This window comes from Nomascus leucogenys, chromosome 17, assembly GCF_006542625.1.
Source record: "Nomascus leucogenys isolate Asia chromosome 17, Asia_NLE_v1, whole genome shotgun sequence".
Taxonomy (NCBI): Eukaryota; Metazoa; Chordata; class Mammalia; order Primates; family Hylobatidae; genus Nomascus; species Nomascus leucogenys.
The window spans coordinates 88,587,071-88,610,632 of NC_044397.1; the positions used below are offsets into that span (position 1 = coordinate 88,587,071).

Genomic DNA, 23,562 nt, shown 5'->3' on the forward strand with positions numbered 1-23,562 from the left:
ATTCCAGGAATTCGAGACCAGCATGGGCAACATAGCAAAACCTTGTCTCTAAAAAAAAAAAAAAAAAAGATCTCTGTGACCACCAAATTAATCCCACACTCTCTATCTCACTGGTAACCCTTGCAATGAGTTTAAAGTGGACTTTTTACATATATTAATATATGGTATTTTGGGTGTTTCCTTGATTTTTTTCATTCCTTTTGTATCTTTGGCAACTTTTTATCCATTTAATGGATGTTTTCATTCTATGTCACCTATGTCATTTACACACTTCATGCCACCCGTTTTTTTAAGAGACAAAGTATACGTCTCTATCCCAAGCTGGAGTATACTGGCGCAATCATCGCTCACCACAGCCTCGAACTCCTGGGCTCAAGCAATCCTCCTACCTTATCTTCCCAAGTAGCTGGGAACACATATGGATGATACCACACCCAGTTAATTTTTTTTTTTTTTTTTTTTTTTTTTAGAGATAGGGTCTCGGCCAGGCGCAGTGGCTGACATGTGTAATCCCAGCACTTTGGGAGGCCGAGGTGGGCAGATCATCTGAGGTCAGGAGTTCAAGATCAGCCTGACCAACATGGAGAAACCCCGTCTCTACTAAAAAATGCAAAAATTAGCCGGGTGTGGTGGTGCATGCCTCTAATCCCAGCTACTTGGGAGGCTGAGGCAGGAGAATCGCTTGAACCCAGGAGGTGGAGGTTGCGGTGAGCCGAGATTGCGCCATTGAACTCTAGCCTGGGAAACAAGAATGAAACTCTGTCAAAAAAAAAAAAAAAAGAGAAATGGGGCCTCCCTATGTTGTCCAGGCTGGTCTCAAACTCCTGACCTCAAGTGATCCTCCCGCCTTGGCTTCTCAAAGCACCAAAGCACTGGGATTACAGGCATGACACACATTGCCCAGTCCTTAAGTTGCTGCTCACTCCGTGCTTCAGAAAAGGATGTCCAAGGGTTTCACTATTCCCTGCCCTCGTCTTTTTGTTGTGTTTATTTTTTTTTTGAGGAGTCTTGCTCTGTCTCCTAGGCTGGAGTGTAGTGTTATGATCTTGGCTCACTGCAACCTCCACCTCCAGGGTTCAAGTGATCCTCCCACCTCAGCCCCTCAGCCACCCAAGTAGCTGGGATTACAGGTGTGTGCCACCACGCCTGGTTAATTTTTTTGTTTTTAGTAGAAACGGGGTTTCACCATGTTGGCCAGGCTGGTCTTGAACTCCTGACCTCAAGTGATCCACCCACTTCGGCCCCCCAAAGGGCTGGGATTATAGGCATGAGCCACCGTGCCAGCCTCCCCTGTCCTCTTGATGGGCATTTAAGCTATTTCCAATTTCTTGCTCTCACATCACTGCTGCCGTAAAGATCGTTACGTACATATGCAAGCGTTCTCTTACCCAGGGGTCTTGCTACCTGTTTTGTACAGCACTTAAGCTAAGAAGAGTTTTTTTAAGTTTTTAAGGATTGTAAGAAAAAAAGAAAAACTGAAGAGTGTGTAAACCAGACCCTATGTCTAGCATATCTAAAAGATTTCCTATTTGAACTTTTAGAGAAAATGTTTGCCGGCTGGGCTTGGTGACTCACACCTCCAATCCCAGCACCTTGGGAGGCTGAGCCAGGGGGATCACTTTAGCCCAGGTGTTTGAGACCAGCCTAGGCAACACAGCTAAACCCTGCCTCTACAAAAAATTAGCCTGGCATGGTGGTGTGGACCTACAGTCCCAGCTACTCAGTGGGCTGAGGTTGGAGGATCGAATGAGCCCTGGAGATGGAGGCCGCAGTGAGCCCTGGTTATGCTACCGCGCTCCCGCATGGGCAACAAAGAAAGACCCTGTCTCCAATAAACAAACAAACAAACAAAAAACCATGTTTGCTGACTGTTGTAGTGTAGGTAGCACCCAGAAATGCCACCCCTCCTATGTCACAGATGGGAAAGCTGAGACCCAGAGAGGAGAACACAGTTACCCAAGGTCACACAGAACTGGTAACTAATTCAAGCCGGGCGCGGTGGCTCACGCTTGTAATCCCAGCACTTTGGGAGGCTGAGGTGGGCGGATCACGAGGTCAGGAGATCGAGACCACGGTGAAACCCCGTCTCTACTAAAAATACAAAAAAATTAGCCGGGCGTGGTGGCGGGCGCCTGTGGTCCCAGCTACTCGGAGAGGCTGAGGCAGGAGAATGGCGTGAACCCGGGAGGCGGAGCTTGCAGTGAGCTGAGATTGCGCCACTGCACTCCAGCCTGGGCGACAGAGCGAGACTCCGTCTCAAAAAAAAAAAAAAAAAAAAACTGGTAACTAATTCAACTAGGTAAGTTTGTTGTGCTGCTGAGCCGGGCCTGGCTGGGGTGAGTGAGGTCCAGAATTGATTAAGTCAACTGGGTGCAGTGGCTCATGCCTGTAATCCTAGCACTTTGGGAGAATGAGGCAGGCGGATCACCTGAGGTCATAAGTTTGAGACCAGCCTGGCCAACATGGTGAAATCCCATCTCTACTAAAAATACAAAAATTAGCTGGGCTTGGTGGCCCGTGCCTGTAATCCCAGCTACTTAGGAGGCTGAGGCAGGAGAATTGCTTGAACCCAGGAGGGGGAGGTTGCAGTGAGCCGGGATCTAGCCAGTGCCCTCCAGCCTGGGTGACAGAGGGAGACTACATCTCAAAAAAAAAAGAAAGAAAAAAGAAATTAAGTCTACCCATTCTCCCAGACAACTCAGCCTGAGGAGACACACTGAGAAACAAAGATAACCTCCGAGGAACAGGGTTCAAGGTCTCCTGGAGTGGGGTGGAGAATGGGAGGGGAATTAATGTCAAAGCTTGGCCTGGAAGGATGACGTGCTTCCCAGGTAAAGGAGGTCAGGACAACATCAACGTCCGGACATGGGACTCCGCTTGGACATACGCTGGAAAAGTGGATCCTCTCACATAGTCAGCTGGCCCTGAGAACTGTTGGTTTTACACTCAGACCTTGGTGGCTTTCCGGTTTGTGGGGACTCAGGCAAGAGGGCCATAGGCCAGATTCATTCCCCGTCTCCAGGCCTCAGTTTACCCATGTGTAAAAGTGGAACTAACTGATTTCCCAGGGCTCAGGCGCCTCACCCGGGCCAGGTGGCGCTCTACCCAAGGGGCGCGACCACATCAGTGACGTCACTCGGGGCGGGGCCGGCAAGACACGCTGCGGAAGCCTCGGAGGGTGTCTAGGCTCAGCCAGGAGCCGGCTTGTGGGGGCGGGGGCTCCCGGGAGGGTCTCCTCACCTCCGGGCCTTCCTGAGGGCTGGGATGATCCTGCTGTCCTCCGCAGGCGAAACTGAGTCAGAGCGGGGCGTGCGTGGGTCGGAGGCTTTACACACCCAAGAAACCGGCGCCTCCTGCCCACCGCGGGCGAATGCCAGGCTCCCCACTCCCGCACTCCTCGGCAGTCCCCACCCCCACCCCCACCCCCACCCCCACCCCCGACCCTGCGGCTATGAGTCAGCGACCGACCGCGCCCCCTTGGCCCACTTCCTCCTCACCTTCTCGGGGCGGGCGGGGCGGGGTGAGAGGGGTGGGGCCCTACTCCCCCCACCTCCCCTCCCTTGCGGGTGGGGGGCTCGACCCCTTAGTAACCTCTCCGAAATTGACAGAAGAGAGACGCTGGGGAGGGGCGGGGTTCCGAGGATGGGATTTCAGGGAGAAAATCTTAAGACCACTTGCTTAACTGGAGGGTCCTCCTCGACCCCCAAAATTGAGCGAAATACGAGATGGAGAAGTCGATGGGGAAAGAAGTCGTGCCCCTTCCAAGACGCTCCTGAGAATTCCCACAGTGGGAGCGAAGTAGGGAGCACGGGAACTCCCCTTCCCCTTCACCAAGCTTGCCCCTCCAGGTGGGGGTGACTCCCAGGGTGCACCTCTGGGCTACAACGTTGGGGAGAGGAGCGAGATCGCGGAAGCCGAGGGTGCAGAGTTGCCCTTTTAAGCGCCCTCCACCCCCTCGCCTGGAGGCGCGCGCGGCCCCTTTAAGGCGCGGGGCATTGTGGGTGCGGGGAGTGGAATTTTGGAACGAAATGTAACGAAGAGAAGTACAGTAGTAAGAGTAACACTGTAGCCGCCACCGGCAAGGGGTGCGCGCCGGGGAGCGGACGCTGCATCCCCTTTCTGCCGCAGGGACCTCTCATCAGACCGCCTGAGGGAAGCGGCGCCCGGAGACCCGCCCCGGCCCGGTCCACATTCTCCCCAGGAAGCCGGACTCTATGGGGCGGGACCCTGGGGGAGCCTGAGCCGAGCCCGGAGCCAGCCCCGAACCCCTGAACCTCCAGCCAGGGGCGCCCCGGGAGCAGCCAGCCCGTGGGCGAGCCGCCCGCCCGCCGAGCAGCCATGAGGTGAGCCGGACCTGCCCACCGACCCGTCCCCGCCCGGGCGGGCTCCGCGCCCCGCCTTTGTCCCCCTCCCCCCTCCAGCTAGCTCCGGGCTGGAATTTGGGGACAGATCCTTGGGAACCTCGGATTTGGGCTGAATCCCCTTGGACGAGCTCCAAAACCGTCGATCACTTCTCCACGACTGACTCCGCAAGCTCGGGGGGTGGTGGCGGTGAGGTTCTCCTGGGAGCCCTCAAGATTTGGGGTCGCTCGGAGGACTCCCGAATTGTTAAGACTTTTTTTCAGAGGACCTCAAAGTTGGCAGCGACTCCCCGCAGGGATGCCAGGATTGAGGCAGGGCTCAGACTCTCCTCCCCCTCCCCCCAAACTTCAGCTCGAGGTCCGGGAAGGATTGTGGGGGACCGATTTGGGAGACCCTGGGACTTGGAAGACAGACTGAGACTCAGACCCTGGGTGTGCAGGTCCCCCGTTTACGTGGTGCTGGAAAGTCCCCAAGTGGGACTGCGCTCCTTAACTTCGGGGGTACTTCTTAATCCCCTGAATTTTGGGGGGCACTTAGGGCTTCCTGTGTAGGAGGCTAGTGTGAACCGATCCATGGACCCGGACGCAGCCTCCGGAGTCTGGTGGGACCCCCCTTTCCCCGTCGCTCCGCACACAATCTGCTTAACAGGCCGTGCCTAGGACCGAGCGGGCGCTCGGGGCAGAGGGCGGCTCCCCGCCCCGGGCCATAAGGGCGGCCCGGCTCCCCCACCTGCGCGGCCCTGGGGAGGGAGGGGGCGCGGCAGCTGGGGGAAGGGGGCCTTTGTCTTCCTGACTCACCTGTCGAGACAGCTGGTGTGGAGGGCGGGCACCGAGCGCTGTAGGCCGGCTGCCTTCCCCACCACGGCCCCTCCCCCTTTGCTCACCGCCCCCCTATCCATCCGGAGCCTTGGGGTTGGAGGAGGGGGAACTGGAGAGCTTCAAGGTCATAGCCCTCTTCCCTAGGGACCCAGGCTTCCCAGATAATTCCAGCTATCTTCCCAGGAATGTAATCTTGGGGGTGGCGGCCCAAGGGACCCAGGGATTTGGTCTGGCCGGGGCCTCCCCCGAACTCCTGGGCTTACCTGAGGGCGGGGCCAGTGTGGGTAGGGGACCCAACCATCCCCCCATTCTCCCCTTCCCTGGTCCCCCATAATCTCTCCCATGGGGCCAGAGCCTGACAATACTATCTCCCTTCCTCCACTCTCTCTGGGACTTCCTGCCCCAAAGCCCCCATCCTTAGCAGGGAGGCCCCTGGGGACAGCTGGGGATTAACCCCGTGGTGCCCACATCCCCCGCATTTCCTGAACCCCTGCCCTTTGACATCGGAGTGGCGTGGCATTCCTTTTTATGACCACTAGAGAATCCCCCTCCCGCGTTTGTTCCTTCTGATGTGAAAGGCATGGCTGGAAAATTTGGAGCAAGGAGGACACCCACAGATACCCTCAAGACTTCCTGCCTATCCGCTCCCCATTATAGCAACATCCCTTCCAAGTCCGCCCTGGAGAGGGGTCAGTTAAGGGAGCGTCGCTCTCTTCCTTCGCCCTCTTCCTCCGGGACTCTTCTCTCCCCTTGCCCCCCAGCCCCGCCCCTCCACCCCCCCTCGCGTTTCCGGTCCCAGGCTCGGTGGAAGGCGGATGGCGGATGTCCGAGTTAGTGCTGCCTCACTCACTGCAACCGTAAAAGGGCAGGAGCGGTGTCTGGGCCGGCCCCCTGTCCTCCCCACCACCACCACAACCACCACCACCACCAGCACCAGCCCTGGAAGCCCTGGCCCTCCCACAAGGCCCACCTCTTGCTGTGGTGGTGGCCAAGCATCCCGTCTTGTGGGGGTGCTGGGGTGCATTGCAGAAGTGACCAGATGTCTGTCCCACCAGAAGGCCACTCCCACCTTTCCAGGGGGTCTCCCCTGCAGGTGGTCACACCCGACTTCCTGGGCTGTGCCTCTTCTCCAAGGACAGCCAGGATTCAAAACCCATGCCCCTATTACCCAGCTGGGGAAACTGAGGCTCAAAGAGAAAAAGACATGGCCAGGATCCCTCAGAAATTCCTAGGCAATGTTGGAGGGGTGGAGGAGCCTAGGATCCTCTGATTCCTGGCTGGTTTGGCTGGGGACAGTCCTGGGGGCAGTTGGAAAAGAGGATGTTAAGATGGAAAATTACAAGATATCGTTCTTTTTCTCCCAGTTTGACAAATGTTTGTTGAGTGTTGGCTGTGTCCGGGACTGGAGCTGGGGTGCTGGGAAGACAGAAGCGAGGCAGAGGTCTAGAATCTCAGGGCAGAAGGGACTTGGGGAGAATTGGGGTCCATTTCTTTCTCCTTCCAATAATAGCTATTTCTATTTTTTAAAAATAAGAGACCATTTGATCAAGCATCTATTTTATGTGGGGCATTTTTGTGCCTGACAGCAATTCTGGCTTTTTTTTCTTTTTGAGACAGAAATTTTGCTCTTGTTGCCTAGGCTGGAGTGAAATGGCATGATCTCGGCTCACTGCAACCTCCGCCTCCTGGGTTCAAGCGATTCTCCTGCCTCAACCTTCCGAGTAGCTGGGACTACAGGTGCCTGCCACCATGCCCAGCTAATTTTTATATTTTTAGTAGAGATGGGGTTTCACCGTGATGGCCAGTCTGGTCTCAAACTCTTAACCTCAGGTGATCCACCCGCCTCAACCTCCTAAAGTGCTATGATTACAGACGTCAGCCACCACACCTGGCCCCTCATGGCAGTTCTAACAATGATACTATTACAACCTTGTGGCCTCCCCACCCAGGTACTCAGTTTATAGATGGGGAAACTGAGGCACAGGAGAGTTAGGCAAGGTGCCTATTAAAGTCAAACAGGGCCAGGCGCCGGGACTCATGCCTGTAATCCTAACACTTTGGGAGGCCAAGGCAGGGGCTCATGCCTGTAATCCTAACACTTTGGGAGATGGAGGCTGGGAGGCTGAGGCAGGAGAATTGCTTCAACCTGGGAGGTGGAGGCTGCAGGAAGCTGAGATTACACCACTGCCAGCCTGGGTGCAGAGTGAGAGACTCTGTCTCAAAAGATAAATGGTGCAAAATATTTGTTTCCTCCCTCCCCAGTCCTTGAGTTCCCCTCAATGGGGGCAGCCACAGTTAGTGTCTTGGGAAACAGTCTCTGCATATATCACCACTCTGGGTGCAGATGTATGCATATGTGCTCCTCACTGTTTTTTTTTTTTTTTTTTTTTTTTTTTTTGAGTTGGAGTCTTGCTCTGTCACCCAGGCTGGAGTGCAGTGGCGTAATCTCAGCTCACTGCATCCTCCACCTCCCAGGTTCAAGCGATTCTCCTGCCTCAGCCTCCTGAGTAGCTGGAATTACAGGCACGCGCCACCACACCCAGCAAATTTTTGTATTTTTAGTAGAGACAGGGTTTCACCATGTTGGTCAGGCTGGTCTCAAACTCCTGACCTCAAGAGATCTGCCTGCTTCGGCCTCCCAAAGTGCTGGGATTACAGGCATGAACCACTGCGCCTAGCCTACCTTTTTTTTTTTTTTTTTTTTGAGACGGAGTCTTGCTCTGTCCCCCAGGCTGGGGTGCAGTGGCGTGATCGTGGCTCATTGCAACCTTGTCCTCCCGGGTTCACGTGATTCTCCTGCCTCAGCCTCCCAAGTAGCTGGGATTACAGGCGCCCGCCACCACACCTGGCTAATTTTCTGTATTTTTAGTAGAGATGGGGTTTCACCATGTTGCCCAGACTGGTCTCAAACTCCTGACCTTGTGATCCGTCCACCTCAGCCTCCCAAAGTGCTGAGATTACAGGCATGAGCCACCGCACCTGGCCCTTTTTTTTTTGTAAAGCCTCTGATCAACACTACTTTGTACTTTGGCTTTTAAAAATTTCAATTTAGCTCTGCTTCTTCATCTTTAAATGAGGTTAAGAACTTGTGGGAACTTCTGGCCGGGCGCGGTGGCTCACGCCTGTAATCCCAGCACTTTGGGAGGCCGAGGCGGGCGGATCACGAGGTCAGGAGATCGAGACCATCCTGGCTAACACGGTGAAACCCCGTCTCTACTGAAAGTACAAAAAATTAGCCGGGCGAGGTGGCGGGCGTAGTCCCAGCTACTGTGGAGGCTGAGGCAGGAGAATGGCGTGAACCCCAGGGGATGGAGCTTGCGGTGAGCCGAGATCGCGCCACTGTACTCCAGCCTGTGCGACAGCGAGACTCCGTCTCAAAAAAAAAAAAAAAAAAAAAAAAAAGAACTTGTGGGAACTTCATTTCAACTATGAGCCCCTCTGCTTACTTGCTGTGTGATCTGGGGCAAGTGCCTTCACTCCTCTGTGCCTGCAATTCCCCCTTGTCAAAAGGGTGAGCGTCAGAGCCTATCCCATGAGGTTGTAGAGTCATGCAGCAGGGAAATTGGTGTCAAGCACCAAGAAGAGTGTCTGGGACCCAGGCTGACTGAGAAATGTTAGGTGCCCTTGGTAAAAGTTTGCCTTTTTTTGAGAGAGTCTTGCTCTGTCGCCTAGGCTGGAGTACAAGTGACCGGAACATGGCTCACTGCAGCCTCATCCTCTTGGACTCAGGCGATCCTCCTGCCTCACCCTCCTGAGTAGCTGGGCCTTCAGGCAAGCGCCACCACACCTGGCTAATTTTAAAATTTTTTGTGCAGACGGATGTCACCATCTAGCCCAAGCCAGTCTCTCTCCTCTCTTTTTTTTTTTTTTTTGAGACAGAGTCTCGCTCTGTCTCCCAGGCTGGAGTGCAGTGGTCCAAGATCAGCTCACTGCAACCGCCTCCTGGGTTCAAGTGATTCCCCTGCCTCAGCCTCCCGGGTAGCTGGGATTACAGGCATGAGCCCCACCACACCTGGCTAATTTTTGTATTTTTAGTAGGCATAGGGTTTCACCATGTTGGCCAGGCTGGTCTCGAACTCTTGACCTCAAGAAATCCGCCTGCTTCAGCCTCCCAAAGTGCTGGGATTACAGGCATGAGCCACCACACCCGGCCTTCCCAAGCCAATCTCGAACTCAGGCTCAAGTGATCCTCCTGCCTCAGCCTCCCAAAGTGCTGGGATTACAGGCACGAGCCACCTCCCCTGGCCAAAGTTTGCCCTTTTTTTTACAGATATTTCGTAACTATTGAGTCCCTACTATGTGTTGGACGCCATTCTAGGTTCTGGGGACACAGCAGTGAACAATTGGGACACAAATTTCTGCCTTTTTGGTAGCGGAGACAGACAAATATTGTGTTGGGCAGGGGTCACTGCTATGAAACGTGCAGCAGGGGATGAAAAGGAAAGAAGCGTTTCCAGCTAAGGGAGTGAGGAATGGCTTCTTGGAAGGGGTGACATCTAAGGAGAGACCTGAAAGTGGGGAGAGGCTAGGCCTGAGGAAGCAGCAGCACACAGGCCCCAGGCAGGAATGTGTCTGGCCTGCGGGAAGAGCAGCATGGGGCTAGGAGGCCTAGGGTCTGGAACAGAGTCCCCAAGGGACACTGGAGCGGGAAGAAATGAGATCTGAGGACACACAGGAGGCCCTGGAGAGGAACTGGCATTGATTCTGTAGGAGCCTGGAGCTTTCAAGAAGAGGAAGGGACATTCCACTTTGTGGGTTTTTGTTTGTTTTGGTTTTTAGAGATGGGGGTCTTGCTATGTTGCCCAGGCTGGTCTTGAACTTCTGGACTCAAGCAGTCCTCCCACCTCGGCCTCTCAAAGTGCTGGGATTACAGGCATGAGCCACCGTTCCCTGCCCCACCTTGTGTTTTAACGGGATCCTTCTGTTACAATGGGGATAGTGTGCCCTGGAGAGGGGCAAGACCACCCCTTGGTCACCCAGACTGCGCCCCGTTCTCTGGCCAGTCCAGAGCGTCAGCAGGGCAGGGCTGCCTGGGAGAGCAAAGTGCAGCCAGGGCGGGGCAGCAGCAGCCCCGGGCTCCTGGCCAGAGTCGGCCCTGGGTGTGGGTGGCAGGTGTGGGTGAGGCCGAGGCCTTAACCCTGCCCTGCCAGGGGCAGCAGGAGCCAGAAACAGCCCCCGAGGCTGTGCTTGTCTGGAAAGGGCACTGGTGTTTGGGTGGGGCACACACAGTTCCCGGTGGTTAAGGCTTGGGAGCCTGAATTCACATCTTCACTCTGTTCCTCACTAGCTGTGTGACTGTGGGCAAGTCACTCAACCTGTCTGGGCGTCTAGTCCTCACCTGCAAAATTAGGATGAAAGAGTGGCTCTCTGGATAAGCCGCAGTGAGAATAAAATGAGTGACTTTGGGGGAGGGGCTTAAGGCCCTGATCCACCTGAAATGCCTAGTAAGAGGGAGATGGCACAATTAGGTAAATTTGAGGGTCCCTACCCCAGGTCCCTCCCCACAGCTGAGTCTGCCTAGGGACTTTCCCTGCCCTGACTTCCCAGCGTCAGTATCACCCAGCCCCCAGCCCTCCTAGAGACAGAGGAGGGGGGTGTCTAATTTCTGTCCCCGGAAACCTCTGACCACCAACTTCCCCATTTCAGGAAAAAGCCCAGTGTGGGTGGGGTGGGGAGGAGACCAGTGCTTCCCCTTCCCCTGTGTGACCTTGGGCAAGTCACTTCCTGTTTGAGTTCCTGTCTAGGCCTGAGTTTCCTCACTGGGGGAGAGGGGATTGAACCTCCCAGAGGGGCTGTTGGGAGGGTCCCGAGGGTTGTAGCTGTCCTGGGCCCCAGTGGTGCCCATGAGATGGATGTGGACGGTTACTGAGCTCTTGGCGTGTGCTGGACACTGTACCAAGCACTTAGCTTTTTTTCTTTTTTTGAAACAGACTCTCGCTCTGTCGCCCAGGCTGGAGTGCAATGGCATGGTCTCAGCCCACTGCAACCTCCACCTCCTGGGTTCAAGCGATTCTCCTGTAGTCTGAGTAGCTCAGACTACAGGTGCATACCACCACGCCCAGCTAATCTTTGTACGTTTTTGTAGAGACGGGATTTCACCATGTTGCCCAGGCTGGTCTGGAACACCTGAGCTCAAGCGATCCATTGACCTCGGCTTCCCAAAGTGCTGTAATTACAGGCGTGAGCCACCACAGCCGGCTGTACCAAGCCCTTTAGGTGCCCAGATTCATGTGCCCCTCCCCCACTGCCCTGGAGAGGTGGGGACTGTCATTTTTTTTTTTTTTTTTTTTTTTTTTTTTTTTTGAGACGGAGTCTCGCTCTGTCGCCCAGGCTAGAGTGCAGTGGCGCAATCTCAGCTCACTGCAAGCTCCGCCTCCCGGGTTCATGCCATTCTCCTGCCTCAGCCTCCTGAGTAGCTGGGACTACAGGCCCCCGCCATGCCCGGCTAATTTTTTTGTATTTTTAATAGAGGCGGGGTTTTACTGTGTTACCCAGGATGGTCTCAATCTCCTGACCTTGTGATCCTCCCGCCTCGGCCTCCCAAAGTGCTGGGATTACAGGCGTGAGCCACTGCGCCTGGCCAGGACTGTCATTTTCCCAGTTCACAGGCAAGAAGAGGTCATGAGTAGGAAGGTCACATGCCTGAGTCACATGAAGTAGGTGGCTCAGTGGGGATTTGAACCCAGGTCTGGGGATATCAGCTCCTGAACTCTGCACCAGTTTACTGACACCTCCCACTCAGGCTGAGTCAGACGTTGCCTTTTCCAGGAAGTCCTGCCTGACTCTCCAGGCTGGGGCAGGCGTTCCTTCAGGGCACCCCCCAGACCCTGGGCTCCTTGGTCCTATCCCTGGGTTGGTACCGTCTGGGGACAGCTGTGTCTCCCACACTGGACTGTGAGCCCCAGGAGGGTGGTGCCGGGGCTGTCTGGATCACTGTTGTCTTCATCCTCAGCCCCACCCAGTATGGGCCAGACACAGAGCAGGGAGTATCTGGGGAATGGCCGCTAGTGCCCTGGGGAGGCAGGCGATGGGTAGGCAGTAGGAAGTCCCTTTGGAGGAAGAGCTCAGAGGTCTGGGATGGGTCCCCAACCTGCTGGAGGCCTCACACTTGCCCTCCCAAGCCTCAGCTTCTTCCTGAGCAGGTAGTGGTGGTGGGGGGTGCCTGTCCAAGTCTCTGGTAGAGATAGGGAAACTGAGGTCAGGCAGGGGCTGGTCCCTAGTGCAGCTCTGGGCTCTTGGCCTCCTTCTGGCCCCTCTGTCTTCCCTCCTGCCCTCTGCTCTGCTAACCTGCATCCCCCCACTGGCGTTGGCCTCGGCCTCTTAAACCCCTCAGCCTGTCTCTCCATCTTTATCTTTTCCTTCTTATTAGTTTTGTTGTGTTGTTTTTTATTTTTCATTAAAAAAGTTTTTTTCGGTGGCTCACGCCTGTAATCCCAGCACTTTGGGAGGCCGAGGTGGGCAGATCACGAGGTCAGGAGATCGAGACCATCCTGGCTAACACAGTGAAACCCCGTCTCTACTAAAAATACAAAAAAAATTAGCCGGACGTGGTGGCGGGCGCCTGTAGTCCCAGCTACTCGGGAGGCTGAGGCAGGAGAATGGCGTGAACCTGGGAGGCGGAGCTTGCAGTGAGCCGAGATTGCCACTGCACTCTAGCCTGGGGGACAGAGCAAGACTCCGTCTCAAAAAAAAAAAAAAAGTTTTTTTGTAGGCTGGGTGTGGTGGCTCACCCCTGTAATCCCAGCCCTTTGTGGGGCTGAGGCGGGTGAATCACGTGAGGTCAGGAGTTCGAGACCAGCCTGGTCAACATGGTGAAACCCTGTCTCTACCAAAATATACAAAAATTAGCCAGGTGTGGTGGTATGTGTCTGTAGTCCCAGCTACATGGGAGGCTGAGGTGAGAGAATCACTTGAACCCGGGAAGTGGAGGTTGCAGTGAGCCGAGATCGTGCCACTGCAGTCCACCTGGGACACCATGGAGCCCAGGAGTTTGAGACCAGTCTGGCCAACACGGTGAAACCCTGTCTCTACTAAAAATACAAAAAATTAGCTGGGCTTGGTGGTGCATGCCTGTGATCCCAGCTACTCAGGAGGCTGAGGCAGGAGAATGGCTTGAACCTGGGAGGCAGAGGTTGCAGTGAGCCGAGATCGTGCCACTGCATTACAGCCCAGGTGACAGAGTGAGACTCTGTCTCAAAAAAAAAAAAAAAAAAAAAAAGATTAGTCGAGTGTGGTGGTGCATGCTTGTAGTCCCAGCTACGTGGGAGGATCGCTTGAGCTCAGGAGATCGAGGCCACATTCCAACCTGGGTGACAGAGCAAGACTCTGTCTCAAAAATAAAAGTAATAATAATAATTATTATTATTAGAGATGGGGTCTCACTACATTGCCCAGGCTGGTCTGAAATGCTTGGGCTCAAGTGATCCTCCTGCCTCAGCCTCCAAAGTGCTGGAATTACAGGTGTGAGACACTGCGCCAAGACCATCTTTATCTTTTTCTGTGTCCTGCCTCTTCCTCCAGGTCCCCTGTCTGCCTCTTCCTCCAGGTCCCCTGTCTGCCCATCCTTTTTCCCCCATCTGTTCATCTGTTGTCTGTCTGCCTTTCAGTCTGTCTCTCTCCCCTTTGTCAACCCGACTCTCCCTTTCCCACCTCTCTCTGCGTCTGTCTCTTGCACTTCCAGTTTCTCCCTCCCCGTGTCTGCCTGTCTGTCTCTTACATCTTGTTTGTGTGTTTGCCTCTCTCTCCTGATCTGATTTTCTCTCCTGATCTGTCTCCCCCTCTCTTTCTGTCCACCTGGCTCCTGCCTCCCTCTGTGTCTCACTCTCTTCCTTCCACATTGTCTTTGTCCCTTGGAATCTCCCAGGGAGGCCCAGATAAGAAAGGTGACTGGCCCCTCTCCCTTTTCCTCCCGCCTGCAGTGAGACGGTCATCTGTTCCAGCCGGGCCACTGTGATGCTTTATGATGATGGCAACAAGCGATGGCTCCCTGCTGGCACAGGTCCCCAGGCCTTCAGCCGCGTCCAGATCTACCACAACCCCACGGCCAATTCCTTTCGCGTCGTGGGCCGGAAGATGCAGCCCGACCAGCAGGTGCAGCTTCCCGCCGGCCCCCTCTCTGCAGGCTGAACCCCTACCCGCCCCACCCCTGCGCCTGCCGCCCCTCACCCCCCTTTCCCCTCCCACCAGGTGGTCATCAACTGTGCCATCGTCCGGGGCGTCAAGTATAATCAGGCCACCCCCAACTTCCATCAGTGGCGCGACGCTCGCCAGGTCTGGGGCCTCAACTTCGGCAGCAAGGAGGATGCGGCCCAGTTTGCCGCCGGCATGGCTAGTGCCCTAGAGGCATTGGAAGGTCAGAAATGGCGGTGGGCAGTGGGCGGGCAAAGGGGACCACTGAATGCGGCTGCGTGGCCTGGGGCTGCCGCTTTACCCCGCTGGGACTTGGTTTACTCGTCGGTAAAATGGAGCGAATTCATTGCTGTCATGGAAAATTATCACGAGGATTTTGTGCATTCCAGTGTGACCGTGTGCACCTATGTATAAAGTGCACGACTGGCCCGGTGCGGTGGCTCATGCCTGTAATCTCAGCACTTTGGGAGGCCGAGGCAGGTGGATTACCTGAGGTCAGGAGTTTCCCCATGCCCAACATGGTGAAATTGCGTCTCTATTAAAATACAAAAATTAGCTGGGCGTGGTGGTGCGCACCTGTAATCCCAGCTATTCGGGAGGCTGAGGCATGAGAAGTGCTTGAACCAAGGAGGTGGAGGTTGCAGTGAGCCGAGATTGCACCACTGCACTTCAGCCTGGCGACAGAGCAAGATTCCGTCTCAGAAAACAAACACAAAAAAATGCGCGATTACTCAGGGATCAGTACTCCATGAACTTTACACAGGCACACTCCCGGGAAACCACCTCCCAGATCAAGACATAGGTAGGTCCCGCCCCAGAAACAGGATCTCGCTATGTTGCACAATCATGGCTCTCTGCAGCCTTCACCTCCTGATCCTCTTGCCTCAGCCTCCTAAGTAGCTGGGAATACAGGTGTGTACCACCATACTTGGCTCTTTTTTTTTTTTTTTTGAGACAGAGTCTTGCTCTGTCGCCCAGGCTAGGGTGCAGTGGTGCAAACCTCAGCTCACTGCAACCTCCACCTCCCAAGTTCGAGTGATTCTCGTGCCTCAGCCTCCTGAGTAGCTGGGATTACAGGCATGTGCCACCATGCCCAGCTATTTTTTTGTATTTTGTTTTTATTTATTTATTTTTTATTTTATTTATTTATTTATTTATTTTTTTGAGACGGAGTCTCGCTCTGTCCCCAGGCTGGAGTGCAGTGGCGCAATCTCCGCTCACTGCAAGCTCCACCTCCCGGGTAAATGCCATTCTTCTGCCTCAGCCTCCCGAGTAGCTGGGACTACAGGCGCCCGCCACCACGTCCGGCTAATTTTTTGTATTTTTAGTAGAGACGGGGTTTCACTGTGTTAGCCAGGATGGTCTCGATCTCCTGATCTCGTGATCCGCCCGCCTCGGCCTCCCAAAGTGCTGGGATTACAGGCGAGAGCCACCGCGCCCGGCTCTTTTTTTTTTTTTTTTTTTTTTAGTATGGAGTCTCGCTCTCTCAGGCTGGAGTGCAGTGGTGTGATCTCGGTTCACTGCAACCTCCGCCTCCTGGGTTTAAGCAATTCTGCCTCAGCCTCCCGAGTAGATGGAACTATAGATGTGCACCAACATGCCTGTCTAATTTTTGTAGTTTTAGTAGAGACGGGGTTTCGCAGTGTTGGCCAGGCTGGTCTCGAACTCCTGACCTCAGGTGACCCACTCGCCTCAGCCTCCCAAAGTGCTGAGATTACAGGCGCGAGCCACGTGCCCAGCCCAGTTGCTATTTCTTAAACCTTAATGTGCACATGAATCACCTGGGGATCTGGTTAAAGTGCAGGCTGTGGTGCAGGTGGGCTGGGCAGACTGAGACTTCGAATTCTCACAAGTGCCCTGGTGATACTGAGGCTGCTGGTCTGCGGATGTGACTGAGTAGCGAGGTTTTAGGTGACTGCCGTGCATCTGGCCTGGAATCACTGCTGTAGAACTGAAAGTCACCAAATGCGGGAGTGTTTGCTTCGTGGGACAACTCCTCTGCTAGTGCGGAAGGGGCTTGCTCCTCTGGGGCACACAGAAAAATACAGTGGGCTTCAGTTTAGTCATCTGTAAATTGGGGCTAATTCATTGTTAATTCGTAGCCAATTCAATTCAGGTGCCAGGGCCAGAGGCCTGGAGGTAGGTGAGGAAGAAGCTCTTTACCTTTCCAGGTTCTTAGGTAAGGTCCGAGTGGCTGTAACAGTGGTTGAGAGCTAGCCAGGGGCCAAGCGCGGTGGCTCACGCCTGTAATCTCAGCACTTTGGGAGGCTGAGGCGAGTGGATCACTTGAGGTCAGGAGTTCGAGACCAGCCTAGCCAACATGGTGAAACCCCCGTCTCTATTAAAAATACAAAAATTAGCCAGTCATGGTGGCAGGCGCCTGTAATCCCAGCTACTCAGGAGGCTGAGGCAGGAGAATCTCTTGAACCCGGGAGGCGGAGGCTGTGGTGAGCCGTGATTGTGCCGCTGCACTCCAGCCTGGGTGACAGAGTGAGACTCTGTCTCAAAACAAACCAACAGTGGTTAACAGCCTGGCTGCTGGAATCAGCCTGAATTCAAGTCTTGTTCCTGCACATTCCACCCTGGAGAAATTTGGGGCAAGTTTCTTGGGCCTTAGCCTTACCCCTGGGCCTTAGCTTCTCCTCTCACTGGAACATCACAACAGCACCTACCTTAGGGCAACTCAGGCCAGGGAAGTTGGTGCTGCCTCACCTCCCAATGTGCGTTCTCCTGGGCCTGGAGCCTCAGGGTCTCTGGAAGGAGGAAGTGAGCGCCTCTGGGCAGGATTCCTGGGAGGCCTGGGAGAGCAAGGGAAGCGCCAAGGGCTGAGCAGAGTTCCGGGACTGACTCGTGGCCCTCTCTCTCTCACCTTCCAGGAGGTGGGCCCCCTCCACCCCCAGCACTTCCCACCTGGTCGGTCCCGAACGGCCCCTCCCCGGAGGAGGTGGAGCAGCAGAAAAGGTGGGGCTGGGCCCTGGGTGGGGAACTTTAGCAGCTGCCAGAGTTCCATATGTTCTGGAACCCCTGACTCCTAGAGTTCAGAACCCAGCCAACTTGCAGTTTTCAGAATGTTCAAGAAACTTCTGACACTCAGAGTTGCAGAACCTCCTGGTCCCTGCAGATTCCTGGAAATCAGATTATGGTGGTTGAAAGAATCTTGTGGCTGGGCGTGGTGGCTCCCGCCTGTAATCTCAGCACTCTGGGAGGCTGAGGCGGGCAGATCACCTGAGGTCAGGAGTTTGAGACCAGCCTGGCCAACATGGTGAAATCCCGTCTCTACTGAAGATAACAAAAGTTAGCCCGGCATGGTGGCGCCCGTGCCTGCAGTCACAGCTCGGGAGGCTGAGGCAGGAGAATCGCTTGCACCCGGGAGGCAGAGGTTGCAGTGAGCCAAGATCGAGCCACTGCACTCCACCCTGGGTGAGAGTCTCAAAAAAAAAAGAGAATCTTGGGTATTTTGTAATTTTTGTAATTCGGATGTTCCTGACAGTTTAGTGACTGGGATCTCGCATCCTGATCTCTCCCTGTCGCTGCCCTGCCCTCCATTCCCCCTACTCTCACCCAGCCCCCTTCTTGGTTCCCCAGGGGAGGAAGGCTTGGGTGAGGATTAGGAGCCAGCCTCCCTGGAGACCTCTGAGAGAGAGGACAGAGGTCGCTGGCCATCCTTAGGGCCCTGATTGACGGCAGCTCCCTCGCCTCCCCCCACAGGCAGCAGCCCGGCCCCTCGGAGCACATAGAGCGCCGGGTCTCCAATGCAGGTGATGCTCAGATGGCTTTGGGAGTTGGGAGGGGGCCTCCCTGGAGGAAGTGGCCAGCCAGCTGGACAGTGAAGAATGAGGCTTCTCTCTCTCAGCTGCCCCTTTTTCTGTGTTTGTTTCAGGAGGCCCACCTGCTCCCCCCGCTGGGGGTCCACCCCCACCACCAGGACCTCCCCCTCCTCCAGGTCCCCCCCCCCCCCCAGGTTTGCCCCCCTCGGGGGTCCCAGCTGCAGCGCACGGAGTAGGGGGAGGACCACCCCCTGCACCCCCTCTCCCGGCAGCACAGGGCCCTGGTGGTGGGGGAGCTGGGGCCCCAGGCCTGGCCGCAGCTATTGCTGGAGCCAAACTCAGGAAAGTCAGCAAGGTGAGGGGCTGGGAGAGGTGGGCAGGGGGCAACGGGGCTTTTATGGGGGATGAGGCCAGGGCTGCCGGCGGTGTCATAGGGTTGGAAGGCCAAAAGGCCTGCCCCTAAAGCTCCTGCCCCTTTTAAATTTCTCCAGCAGGAGGAGGCCTCAGGGGGGCCCACAGCCCCCAAAGCTGAGAGCGGTCGAAGCGGAGGTGGGGGACTCATGGAAGAGATGAACGCCATGCTGGCCCGGAGGTGAGCCTGAGCCTGGACCCCCGAGTCACCTGGAGTTCCAGTTCAGTAGGGCCCAGTCAGGGGAGTGCTCCAATTCCTGTTTAGTTTGTTTCTTTTGGTGAATGTTCCCCCTTTGATAACCAGGTTTGGGATATAATGGTGGGGTTTGTCATGAAATGGCTGAGGCTTGCAACCACCTAGGTAGCCTGTAGAATGTTCTAAAACCCAGAATTCTAGAACCGTAGGAGATCCTGCCTCGGAATTCTGAGAACTCAGGTTCCTGAGTTCACCCAGCCTAGCCACACCCCCACGGGAAACAGCAGTGATAAGCCTTCAGCAATAAACGAAAGTTTAACTAAGCTATACCAGCTCAGGGCCGGTCAACTTCGTGCCAGCCACCGCGGTCATACGATTGACCCTAGTCAATAGAGCCCGGCGTAAAGAGTGTTTTAGATCATACTCCAATAAAGCTAAGCTCCATCCAAGTTTTAAAAATCTCAGTGTTCCAACACAGCACCGCTCCACCCTCGGAATCTTACTATTCCCTAATATAAGAATCATAGAACCTCCTCCACCCTGATTCTAGAACCACAATCTCTTGAATTTTTTTTTTCTTTTTCTTTTTTTGAGATGGAGTCTCGCTCTGTCACCCAGGCTGGAGTGCAGTGGTATGATCTCGGCTCACTGCAACCTCCGCCTCCTGGGTTCAGGCAGTTCTCCTGCCTCAGCCTCCTGAGTAGCTGGGATTACAGGCATGAGTCACCATGCCCGGCTAATTTTTGTATTTTTAATAGACACAGGGTTTCACCATGTTGGCCAGGCTGGTCTTGAACTCTTGACCTCAAGAGATCCACCTGCTTCAGCCTCTCAAAGTGCTGGCATTACAGGCGGGAGCCACTGCGCCCAGCACAGTCTCTTGAATTTCTAAAACTACAGTTTCCTTAGGTTTTCTGAGTTCCAGAATTCTATGCGCTGGGATCTACCTTTCTAGAACTCCCCTCGGAAGGGGATGGGTTGGGTGACGGAAGCATGTGTTTTTGCTTTTCTCTCCTGCAGAAGGAAAGCCACGCAGGTTGGGGAGAAAACCCCCAAGGATGAATCTGCCAATGTAAGTCAGGGGCTCTTCTTGCCCTACACCTCTTAGGCCCTACCATGAGGGTAGGGATAGTGGGATGTGTGGGGTTTGAACCTGAAAGAGGAAATGGGCAGAGGTGTGGCAGGGGCTGGCTCATGGCAGTTTTATTTCCTACCAGCAGGAGGAGCCAGAGGCCAGAGTCCCGGCCCAGAGTGGTGAGTGAGTGCCCAGTCCAGCCACAGGAACTACAAATCCCAGAATGCCCTGTTCTCACATGTTAAGCACCCTTATAGGAGAGTCAGGGCAAATGGTGCTGGGGATTGTAGTCTCCTGAGATGGGGCTTTGACCAGGGGCTGATGAGGTTGGGGGAGTAAGATTGATTGGGGGGCAGTCTTTTGTCCCTGATCTTTCTGATTTCTTGCCTATCCCCAGAATCTGTGCGGAGACCCTGGGAGAAGAACAGCACAACCTTGCCAAGGTAGGCCATCGGTCCTGGGGCCCTTGGGGAGGTCAAGGTGGGCAGATCGCTTGAGCCCAGGAGGTCAAGACCAGCCTGGGCAACATGGCGACACCCCATCTCTACAAAAATTAGCCAGGCGTGGTGGCACTTACCTGTGGTCCCAGCTACTCGGAAGGCTGAGGTGGGAGGATTACTTGAGCCCAGGAAGTCGAGGCTTCAGTGAGCCATCATCGTGCCTGCACTCCATCCTGGGAAACAGAATGTGACTGTCTCAAAACAAAACAAAACAAAAAACTGGGGCCCCAAAAATACTTGGACTTGCCCAATTTATAAGGCAGAGCTCAATGTGATCCCTGGAATAGGAGGCAGGGAAGCGGGTCCTCTCTTTAACCTCATTGCTGTCCCAAACCACACCAACTCCCCCAGGATGAAGTCATCTTCTTCGGTGACCACTTCCGAGACCCAACCCTGCACGCCCAGCTCCAGTGATAACTTGGACCTACAGAGGGTGAAACAGGTAACTTGCGGGGAGGTTGGGGACCACAGCAAGAAAGATCTAGGTCTGGCCCCTGCCACTGGCATGCTGTATGATCCTAGATAACATCTCAGAAACCTCAGGTTTCCAATCTGACAAATGGAGAGACTGGATTGGGTCAAGGATGACCCAGACTCCACACCCCCTTTTCTGGCGCCTGTGACAGACATTATTAATCTATCACCGCGCTCATTCCCGATGAGTGCCTTGAATTCTTTCCGCCCATTGACCCAGCTGTCCATCACCAATTGGAGTTGGCAGGAGGCTGGAACGCGCTTGCCAACCTTGGTACTGGATGTTCTCTAGTACTTTTCCGTCTCCAAGGATCCAGAATTCTCCCCTAGAATCCTCCAGTCACTCTGCGACCTTGACAGCGATGTCATGGTGTCAAGGTAGGGGTAGGTCTCAAACCTACTCCCTCTGGCTTTTCCATCAACAAGAAAGAGGGGACTCTGGCAGGGCACGGTGACTCGTGTGTAATTTCAGCACATTGCGAGGCTGAGGTGGGAGTATTGCTTGAGGCCAGGAGTTTGAGACCAGCCTGGGGCAACATCGGGAGACCCCATCTCTAAAAATAACTTTTAAAAGTTACCCGAGAAGGCCAGGTGCGGTGGCTCACGCCTGTAATCCCAGCACTTTGGGAGGCCGAGATAGGTGGATCACCTGAGGTCAGGGGTTCAAGACCAGCCTGGCCAACATGGTGAAACCCATCGCTACTAAAAATACAAAAATTAGGCCAGCAATGGTGGCTCACAGCCATAATCCCAGCAGTTTGGAAGGCTGATGGGGACAGATCATCTGAAGTCAAAAGTTAGACCAGCTGGCCAACATGGCAAAACCCTGTCTCTACTAAAAATACAAAAATTAGCTGGGCCTTGTGGGGGGCACCTGTAATCCAGTTATTTGGGCGGCTGAGGCAGGAGAATCGCTTGAACCCGGGAGCCAGAGATTGCAGTGAGCCGAGATTGGGCCACTGCACTCCAGTCTGGGCGACAGGGAGACTGTTTCAAAAAAAAGAAAAAGAAAAAGTTACCTGATTGTGGCAGCAGGTGCCTATGGTCCCAGCTACTTGGGGGGCTAAGGCGGGAGGATTACCTGAGCCTGGGAAGTTGAGGCTGCAATGAGCTGTGATTGTGCCATTGCACCCTAGCCTGGGCAACAGAGCAAGTTTCCTTCTCAAAAAATAAAAGAAGGGGGATTCTTTCCTGCAAGTCCCGGTACCCCCTCCTGATTAGTTTTGCCCCATTAATTTTAGGAGCTTCTGGAAGAGGTGAAGAAGGAATTGCAGAAAGTGAAAGAGGAAATCATTGAAGGTGAGGTGGTTTGGTTTGGATTGGTTTTGTTCTTAAACATTTACTTATTTCCGAGGCATCATGTCCCTGGGCAATAGCCCTGTTTTGGAAGGGAGGAGGCAGACTCTGCCCCTGACCTCTGCTCCTTGTTTCCTTCCAGCCTTCGTCCAGGAGCTGAGGAAGCGGGGTTCTCCCTGACCACAGGGACCCAGAAGACCCGTTTCTCCTGTCCACACACCCTGCCTGTCACCCTGCTTTCCCTGCCTCTACTTGACTTGGCTGAAGACTACACAGGAATGCATCGTTCCCACTCCCCATCCCACTTGGAAAACTCCAAGGGGGTGTGGCTTCCCTGCTCACACCCACACTGGCTGCTGATTAGCTGGGGAGGCCCCCGCCCTTTTCTCCCTTAGGTCCTTCCCCTCTGCCATCCCCTTGGGGCCGGTCCCTCTGCTGGGGATGCACCAATGAACCCCACAGGAAGGGGGAAGGAAGGAGGGAATTTCACATTCCCTTGTTCTAGATTCACTTTAACGCTTAATGCCTTCAAAGTTTTGTTTTTTTAAGAAAAAAAAAAATATATATATATATATATGTGGGTTTTGGGGGAAAAGGGAAATTTTTTTTCTCTTTGGTTTTGATAAAATGGGGTGTGGGAGTTTTTAAATGCTATAGCCCCGGGCTTGCCCCATTTGGGGCAGCTATTTAAGGGGAAGGGATGTCTCACCAGGCTGGGGGTGAGATATCCCCCCACCCCAGGGACTCCCCTTCCCTCTGGCTCCTCCCCCTTTTCTATGAGGAAATAAGATGCTGTAACTTTTTGGAACCTCAGTTTTTTTATTTTTTATTTGGGTAGGTTTTGGGGTCCAGGCCATTTTTTTTACCCCTTGGAGGAAATAAGATGAGGGAGAAAGGAAAAGGGGAGGAAACTTCTCCCCTCCCACCTTCACCTTTAGCTTCTTGAAAATGGGCCCCTGCAGAATAAATCTGCCAGTTTTTATAAATGCTAAGATCTCTGGAGTGATTTGAAGGGCTGTTCTGATGGGGATAGAGGCGTGCTCGGCCCCCGGTGCCCCTCTAGGGAGATTTGGTCCTCTGCCGAGAACCCCTGCCTCCACCCAGGAATCCACCTTCCCCTCATCTTGCCACCCTGCACATCGCGCCTGCTCACGCATCCTCAGGCCCGCAGCCAGGATGATCTGTGCCCCCTCCAGCCTCCTTCCCCATGCCTCTTAGGAGGCCACTTCCTCCCCATCCCACCCGGCCCTTCACCACCCTAGGGGAGGCCAGAAGCAGCCTCACTTTGTGTAGCCTTGGGCAAGTCCATTTGCTTACCCCAGGCCTCAGTTTCTGATTTGGGAAAGGGCTCATAAGATGATTCTCTGCCCCCACTGTGCCACTCTCCCAGCTTCTTTCCTCTTTTTTTTTTAATGAGTTGGGGTCTTGCTCTTTCACCCAGGCTGGAGTGTAGTGGCAGGATCACAGCTCACTGCAGCCTTGAACTCCTGAGCTCAAGGGATCCTCCTGCCTCAGCCTCCAAAGTAGCTGGGAC

The 23,562-nt window shown here is 54.5% G+C and overlaps 1 protein-coding gene across 4 annotated transcripts; it reads left to right on the forward strand.

Annotated features, from left to right (window-relative positions):
* Positions 1 to 3,953: 3,953 nt before the first annotated feature.
* VASP (vasodilator stimulated phosphoprotein) lies at positions 3,954 to 23,020 on the forward strand. Of its 4 annotated transcripts, none has more exons than XM_030796515.1 (13): positions 3,954 to 4,343; positions 14,099 to 14,270; positions 14,367 to 14,532; positions 17,186 to 17,270; positions 18,018 to 18,067; positions 18,190 to 18,431; positions 18,568 to 18,668; positions 19,704 to 19,755; positions 19,904 to 19,937; positions 20,156 to 20,201; positions 20,610 to 20,700; positions 21,974 to 22,031; positions 22,171 to 23,020. In XM_030796515.1, exons 1-13 carry the CDS (start codon positions 4,339 to 4,341, stop codon positions 22,206 to 22,208), a joined length of 1,140 nt encoding a protein of 379 aa, XP_030652375.1. In that variant the 5' UTR covers positions 3,954 to 4,338; the 3' UTR covers positions 22,209 to 23,020. The 4 variants fall into 4 exon arrangements, with proteins under 4 accessions (XP_030652375.1, XP_030652373.1, XP_030652374.1 ...); XM_030796513.1 differs by having other exon boundaries at positions 3,985 to 4,343; positions 19,901 to 19,937; XM_030796514.1 differs by having other exon boundaries at positions 3,985 to 4,343; positions 18,571 to 18,668; positions 19,901 to 19,937.
* The last annotated feature ends 542 nt before the right edge of the window (positions 23,021 to 23,562 follow it).